Below are 8,170 nucleotides of genomic sequence, written 5' to 3' on the forward strand. Positions count from 1 at the left end.
AGGCACAGGGGCAGCAGTTCCTAAATTCCACCCAAATTTTGGAATGTGCAGGCACAGGGGCAGCAGTTCCCAAATTCCACCCAAATTTTGGAATGTGGAGGCACAGGGGCAGCAGTTCCTAAATTCAGCCCAAATTTTGGAATGTGCAGGCACGGGGGCAGCAGTTCCCAAATTCCACCCAAATTTTGGAATGTGCAGGCACAGGGGCAGCAGCTCCCAAATTCCGTCCGGGATTAGGACGGGGAGTGCAGGGAAGCAGCAGCACCTTCCCGCTGGGTCACCCAGCCCCGCCGCTTCCAGTGCCAGGGGATAATTTGGGGGAAGAGTGCCAATTATGAATATTTTAATTACAGCCAGATGATAATGAGCAGAAAAGCTGAGTTTTTCATCAAAGCTGCGGCCCTGTGGGACACCCAGCCCCTCGGGGAGGGTTGGTGCTCACACGGGATTTTCCAGGGGGGAATGATGCTCAGCAGGAGCCTGGGGGGGGGTTTGGAGCTCAATCCTGGCTCAGGATGCTCGGAGAAGAACCAGGAAATTAAAATCCACGTTAAATCCCAAATCCTCGACTTGGGTTTGATCCGTGCTCGGGTGTGAGGTGTCGTTGTTGGATGTTTTGTCCGGCGCTGATCCCACCCCAAATCCGGGCTTTTGGGAAAAGCTGGGGGACGCTTTGCACTGACAATTCACCTGTGGGACAATGAAAAAAAAAAAAAAAACAGACAAAAAAGACACAAATCTGGGAATTATTTATCCAGCTCTGCCCTGGGTGGGGAATTAGGGCTGCGCCGGTTGTGCCACCGAGCATCTTCCTCCTCCTCCTCCTCCTCTCGGCTGCCTGGGAATGGATTATTTAGGAACTGGTGAGGCCACCGGTGCTGAGTCAGCCCCGAGCTAATGAACACCCCGGCTGCCCATTTGAAATTTATTGCACCTATTAATTACAACCATTAGCTGCAGCCAGTGAAATTTTTATAATGAGGACCCTGGCGACTTTGCCTCGCTAGCAGCAAATTAACTGTGTGGGGGGAAGAATCAATGGCATCAGCAGACTTTACAGAAGCGATGTTTTAATTAGCGATTCTCTGCAAACATGCCAGGCAACATCTTCTCCCTTCATTATCTCCCCTTAAAGGGATGGTGCTGCTTTTCAGGTCGGTTTTATCCCCTCCTCTGGCTCCTCTGTTGTTGGGTTTTTCATGCTCGGCTGCTCATTAGAGAAGCTTTGAAGTGGGGTTTGGCTCAGGACTGGTTGTAAGCAGCGAAATGTCCGAGTTTTTTTTGGTTTTTTTTTTTTTTTTTTTTTTTTTTTTTTTTTTTTTGGAGGGCAAGGAAGGAGGAAATAAAAAGCCAGGCGAGGAAATAATGGGTTTGAAAAGTTGGCTGGAAAAAAAAATGCTAAATTGGATGGATTTTGGGGCTGGGAGGAGGAGGAGGAGGATGAGTGTGGGGAAGGGGTTGTGTCCACACAGGGAGAGGATGTCCCAGCAGAGAGTTCTGGGAGGCAGGAGCTGAACTTTGGATGCTTAAAAATCAAAGGAACGAAAAATCCCAGGCAAAACTCTGTGCATGGAGCATCCCCATCACCCAGAAAACCCCAGGATTCAGCAGCGAATCCCTGCAAAGCCCAGCCGTGACTCTTCCACGGGTGTTCTGCTCAGTGGATTTGATGATCCCAAAGTCGTCAGTTCCTCCTAAAATTTTTGGCCGTGGATGTGGCCGTGGGTATGGATGGAGCAGTTATCACGAAAGGCAAATGAAATTTTTTTTTCCCTTCCGTTTCATTGCAAATAATTTAATTCCATTCTGCTCCCTGCAAGAGACACAGCCCGGATTTCCACTGCAAATAATCTGCTTTCCCAAGGCAAGAGCCCGGCGCGCTGGCAGCAAAAGGCAGCTCTGAAACCCGGGGGTTCGATTGCAAAACTTGTTTTTTTTTTTTTTTTTTTTTTTCTCAACAGATTCCCTAAAAAGTTAATTCGAGGGCATCTCCCAGAAATAGGAAAGCTGAGGGAGAAAAATCAGCTGGAATGGGAGGTCCTGGTGCCTGAGCGTCCCACCAGGGGCTGGCGGCCACTGCTGTCACCTGGGAGTGTCACCAGAGCCGAGCCACCCCTGCTGCCCTTCCCTCCTGGAGCCGGGAGCTTCCCGGCAAACCCCAGGGAAATGGGAATTGCTGGGTTAAGGAACAGGCTCGGTCCAGCTGCCTCAGAAAGACATTTTTCCGGGCTCAGGGAAAGTGACATTATGAAAGTGAGCGTGCTGATTGCAGACAGCTCCCAATTCATCACTGTGACAGTGACAAACATGGCCCGGGGTTATGCAGTTGACTGAAGAGAATTCTCCAGCTTTACATTTTTAATGCTCCACTCATTTTCTCGGCTGCAGCCGAGTTTTATCCCGAGGATCTTCTCCCTTGAATGGAAAGGGCAGCGCGGGGCTGGGGAGCCTGCCCAGCCCTTGCAAATCAGCCAGGGCTTGCCCAAGCCAGCTCGTTTCATTTTTTTTTCCATTATTCCTTGCTCCTCCACGATCCCTTTTTCCACCTTTTCAAGGGGAACAGGAGCGTCAGCCTCAGCTGGGCTGCCTCCATTCTCCGGGGCTCATTCATCATTGTCCCCTGCCTGAATGGGAGGCAGAGGGTCAGCCTGAAAAGCCGGAGCGCTACAAACCCCTCGAAATATCTCAATAGGGCCCTCATGGGGTCCCAGCCAGACCCCCCAGGCTCTCGGGGTGGTTTTGTGTCTGCAAAAAGGGGGGGGGACGGGGACGTGGGGTGACACAGGGCACCCCTGGGGACCTGCCTGGGAGGTCTGGGACTTTTCTGGGAATTAAGGACAGCGTTGTTTAATTTGATTATTAAACGGCCCCCGGGGCGAGGAGAGGATGGGCCAAAGCCGGGTTAGGCAGCGCCGGAGCAGCCCCCACCCTCGTCCCTGTCCCCACCTCCCCTTCCCTTCCCTGCTCCAGCTGGGATGTGAGCGGCCCCCTCTGTCCCCCCTTGTCCCCCTCTGTCCCCTCGGGTCCCCCCCAGCCCCCGCGGGCCCCTCGGCCCCAGCCGTTCCCCCGCAATTCGCACAAAAAGCGGCGGCACAAAGGGGACGCGGGAGCCGCGGCCGTGCGGGGCAGCCTCTCCGAGCGGGTTCCTCGAACCCCTCCCCGCTGCTCTGTGCGGGGCAGCCTCTCCGAGCGGGTTCCTCGAACCCCTCCCCGCTCCTTTGTGCGGGGCAGCCTCTCCGAGCGGGTTCCTTGAACCTCTTCCCCCTCCTTTGTGCGGGGCAGCCTCTCCGAGCGGGTTCCTCGAACACCTCCCCGCTGCTTTGTGCGGGGCAGCCTCTCCGAGCGGGTTCCTTGGAACCTCTGCCGCTGCTCTGTGCGGGGCAGCCTCTCCGAGCGGGTTCCTTGAACCTCTTCCCCCTCCTTTGTGCGGGACAGCCTCTCCGAGCGGGTTCCTTGAACCTCTTCCCCCTCCTTTGTGCGGGGCAGCCTCTCCGAGCGGGTTCCTCGAACCCCTCCCCGCTGCTCTGTGAGCTCCAGAGGTGCCCCCATTGAATTTGGGAGCCCCCAGACAGGTACCCAGATGGCCGCGGACGGCAGGAGGGAATTCAAAGCCATCTTTGGGGCTTTGTGCTGCAGCTGGGCCCCTCCGAAACGGGGACAAGGGGAGGGCGGGGATGTGGCGTCGCCCCCCGGCGTTGTCACCGCTGTCACCGATGGGGCTCCACCTGCTCTGGCGGCTTCATTTCCTCCCAGCTGGCCCTGCTGGGAATCGGGGCTGCTCCAAACCCCTCCAGGGCTGTGGGATGGGGAAAGGGGGGGATCCCCCGAGCCTGGGGAGGTGGCAGTGCCCCAAACCCTGCGGGCTGCCCTCGGCCCTCGTGCCCATGTCGCCGATGGGATCCGATCCTGAGTCCAGGCTCCCCCTGAGCGCCAGCGCTGCACTCCTGGGGCAAAATCATCGGCAAAGCGCACAGGAGGTTATCCAGGGAAGCTTCCAGCCCTGGGAGTGCCCAAGGCCGGCTTGGACGGGGCTTGGAGCACCCTGGGATGGTGAAAAAGTTGTCCCTGCCCATGGCAGGGGTGGCACTGGATGGGCTTTAAGGTCCCCCCCAACCCAAACCAGTGTGGGAGTCTGTGATTTGATGAAAAGCTGAGAATTGAAGCAGGGAGCGAAGGAAGCTTTGCCTTCAGACAGCACTTCTGCGAGGATTTGTTATTTATTTAAAGCCCCCCAGCCTTGCATTTGCATAATTACACTTTGCAGATGTTGGGCCGTGGCGTGGGCTGGGCCTTGGGGCGTTATTTTATCTGCAAAAAAACGGACACAAAGAGGGGAAAGAAATTCGGTCCCAGCTGAGCCTTTTGTGCTGGAGCCGCCGGTGCTGCCCCTGGACCGGGGCAATCCCGGGAATTTAGGGAGGGAAGGGAAGGGAAGGGAAGGGAAGGGAAGGGAAGGGAAGGGAAGGGAAGGGAAGGGAAGGGAAGGGAAGGGAAGGGAAGGGAAGGGAAGGGAAGGGAAGGGAAGGGAAGGGAAGGGAAGGGAAGGGAAGGGAAGGGAAGGGAAGGGAAGGGAAGGGTGTCCCAGCCCAAGGTGATGCCCCAGTTTTGGGATTTTGAGGCTCTGCTCCCCACCCTCCCTCCTGCCCCTGCACCCCCCGCCGCTGCCCTGCCTCCTCTCCCTGTCCCCCTCCAGGTCTCCCGGAGTCGCTCCCGAGCCTCTCCAGCTCCGGGTGATGCCCCAGTTCACCTTCGCCTGTTTCTGTGGCCTCCACGGCTTCTGCAAGATGAAGAGGAAGAAGGAAGAGGCCGGCGGGGGGCAGGAGACGGCCGTGTGAGGAGCGGCCCCGCCCGGGACCCCTCCTGTCCCCTCGGTGCGCCGGGACTGCCGGGGGAACCTCGGGTGCCTCCTTCTCACCTCTCCGAGGAGCAGCTCCCCGGCGGCGCCACCTCTGCCTGCCCTGCCTGGGGGTGTCTGGGGGGGTTCTGGGGGGCTCAGGGGCTGATCCGAAGTGTCCGGGGTGGTGCTTGGCAGGGGAAGGGGAGCTGAGTGATCAGGGGCTGGGGGAGCACGGGGAGAGCTGCGAGATCTGCTCAGTTATCCCGTAGTTTCTCCATTTATCCCACAGATTCTCCATTCATCCCACAGATTTTCCCATTTATCCCACAGATTCTCCCATTTATCCCACAGATTCTCCAGTTATCCTGTAGCTTCTCCATTTGTCCCACAGATTCCTTCCCTCAACCCACAGATTCCCCATTTATCCCACACATTCTCCCATTTATCCCACACATTCTCCCATTTATCCCACACATTCTCCACTTATCCCCCATATTCTCCACTTATCCCCCATATTCTCCATTTATCCCCCATATTCTCCATTTATCCCCCAGATTCTCCATTTATCCCCCAGATTCCCTCCCTCATCCCACAGATTCTCCATTTATCCTATAGGTTCTCCATTTATCCCCCATATTCTCAACTTATCCCCCAGATTCTCCATTTATCCCCCAGATTCTCCCATTTATCCCCCAGATTCTCCCATTTATCCCCCAGATTCTCTCATTATTTCCTCTCCCCAGGCTCCCCGAGGCAGAACCGGAGCCCGCCCTGACCTTGCCAAGGATGTCACCCAGGTGTCACCCAGGTGTCACCCAGATGTCACCCAGGTGTCACCCAGGAGCCGCTGCCACCCTGCCCGGCCACCCCGCCCCTCCCTCATCCCGCTGGGAGCGACAATTCCCTCCTGATCCAGCCCAGCTCCAGCAATTCCCAGCAGAGAGAGGCGGAAAAGTCCCAAAAACCGGCCCAGAGCTCGTCCTTGCCGGAGCCGGACGGTGCGAGGTGCAGCTCGTCCTCCCCATCCCGGATCCTGCCGGAATTCCTACAAATCCCTGGGCCACGGATCCCCCCGGAATTCCTACAAATCCCTGGGCCACGGATCCTGCTGGAATTCCTGCAAATCCCTGCCACAGATCCCGCCGGAATTCCTACAAATCTCTGGGCCATGGATCCTGCTGGAATTCCTATAAATCCCTGCACCACGGATCCTGCTGGAATTCCTACAAATCCTTGCCACAGATCCCCCCAGAATTCCTACAGATCCCTGGGCCACGGATTCTGCTGGAATTCCTGCAAATCCCTGGGCCATGGATCCCCCCAGAATTCCTACAAATCCCTGCCACGGATCCTGCTGGAATTCCTACAAATCCCTGCCACGGATCCTGCTGGAATTCCTGCAAATCCCTGGGCCACGGATTCCACACGTTCATGGAAGGAGCCTCCAGCTCCTCGGGAAGGCAGAAAGATGAATTTGTTCCCAGCAGCAATAATCCTTTTTTCATCCCATCACACCAAGCTTCCCTCGGAGCTGCCCTGCTCACGTTCCCACCGGGAATTTGGGGTGCGTGCCCCCAGGCAGGGCAATTCCCGCATCCTGGTGGCAGCCAGGAGATTAAAAAAAAAAAAAAAAACAAACAAAACAAAACAAACAAAAAACCAACCAAAAAATCCCTTTTTAAATATTTTTTTCCCCAGAAAATCACCAGGTCAAAGCTGTCCCTTCTCCCTTCCATGGGGAGGATTTTCTTCCAGGTATTCCCAGTCTTCCTATAGACCAAAATAATTTGTGGCTGCCCCAAAAATCGGTGTTTTTCCCGAATGTTATGCCAAGGACGAAGCTCCAGGTGGGCTCAGGGAATTTCTTGTTGCTTTGGGAAAACGCTGACTTTGTTCTGTTCCTATTTTTGCACATCAGCATCCCCAGCGCTGCCCTTGGCGAGGACAATTTGGGATCAGCTCTGGGCCAAAAAAACCCCACCAAAATCCAAGGAAGTTGGTGGAACTCCAAGGGCATTTCCTGAATGTAACTTTATTTTTGCACAAGGATTTGCAGTGGCCACACGAGGGATGCATTTAAGGGTTTAAACAAGTTGGGATTAATCCCTGCTCTGGAAATGATCAGGGGTGTAAAGATAAGGGTGGAATTCCAGCCTGGTTTTATTCCAGGATAAATCCAGAGGGACAATCCGACACTGAGATACGTAGAAAAATATTAATTACAGAGAAACGAGCTTGGACTGACTCCCATCCCGCAGATTCCTCCCTTTTCTCCAGGTTTTTCCTATGCAAAACCACACAAAAAACCAGCAAAAACAAAGCCAGCTCAGCAGCAGGTCTTGACTCAACAAAGCCCCGCTTAAACCTGAGGCTTCGCCTCGGGATTTTGCTCCACGCCATCGATTTTCCTGATTCCAGCCTGGATCGATCCCCGGCAAGGAGGGAAAGGCACAGAACCCTCCTTGCAGCCTCTCCGGACACGGATCCAAGCATTCAATCTATTTTTATTGTCCTTTTTTTTATTCCCTGCTGCCCGGATTTCTTCGGGAAAGGACTCCCAAGATGTTCCTCGGGAGTCTCCCGGCCCCAGGAGCCATAGGAATCTGTACTGTACATTTATTTTTTGGGGATTTTTTTTTTTTTTTGGGGTGGAGGGAGGAGGGAAAAATAAATGTGGCATTTGTAAATAAGCACAGGCACAGAGCAGAGCGCTTCCTATAGGAATTTCTATGCCGGAAGGATTAATAAATAATAAATCAAATTAATTAATAAATAATAATAAATAATAAATGAAATATTTATGATAATTTTCGGAGTGTGGGTTTTATGGTCGTTTGGAGCTGAGGGGTTTTGCTCCCTCTTTTTCTTGGCTGGCTCTTCAAAACCAACCCCAAAATTCACCCTTCAAAAAAAGGGCTGAAATGCAAATTCCCGATGTTTGGGAGTGGGATGGATGTGGGGAAGGGGTTGTTAGGGCATAAACCAACCCCACACAATTCCTGGGATGTCAGGAAAACTCCCAGCCAAAGGCTTTGGAAGTCAGGCGGGAAAAAATCCCAGCGGCTTAATTTGAGGAATTAATAACTGGGCTCCATCCTAACGAGCATCGCTGGGATTTATCGTTCCCCTGGAGGATTTTTTTTTCCGTGGTCCATCGTCTCCTGGGGTGCTCCCCCTTCCCAGCAGGATTTGGGGAATCTCCCCGTCTCCCGTCCACCTCCAAACTCAAAACCCCAAACCCTGAAATCCTCCCCCCGTGCCGAACCGCACCGCTCTCTATTGCACCGCCCGCAGAGTCCCGTTCATCCCAAAGCCTTGGAGCCTTTCTGCACG

The 8,170-nt window shown here is 54.4% G+C and overlaps 1 protein-coding gene across 2 annotated transcripts in view; it reads left to right on the forward strand.

The window, feature by feature from the left end:
- Nucleotides 1-6,483, forward strand: part of BLACAT1 (BLACAT1 overlapping LEMD1 locus) — a 31,036-nt gene extending 24,553 nt beyond the window's left edge. For both annotated transcript variants that reach the window (XM_053997980.1, XM_053997981.1), the window contains exons 2-3: nt 4,694-4,871; nt 5,581-6,483. In XM_053997980.1, the coding sequence (XP_053853955.1) occupies nt 4,734-4,835 (102 nt within the window). In that variant the 5' untranslated portion in view covers nt 4,694-4,733 and the 3' untranslated portion in view covers nt 4,836-4,871; nt 5,581-6,483. The remainder of the gene's footprint in view (nt 1-4,693; nt 4,872-5,580) is intronic.
- The last annotated feature ends 1,687 nt before the right edge of the window (nt 6,484-8,170 follow it).

Source organism: Vidua macroura, chromosome 24, assembly GCF_024509145.1.
Source record: "Vidua macroura isolate BioBank_ID:100142 chromosome 24, ASM2450914v1, whole genome shotgun sequence".
Taxonomy (NCBI): domain Eukaryota; kingdom Metazoa; phylum Chordata; class Aves; order Passeriformes; family Viduidae; genus Vidua; species Vidua macroura.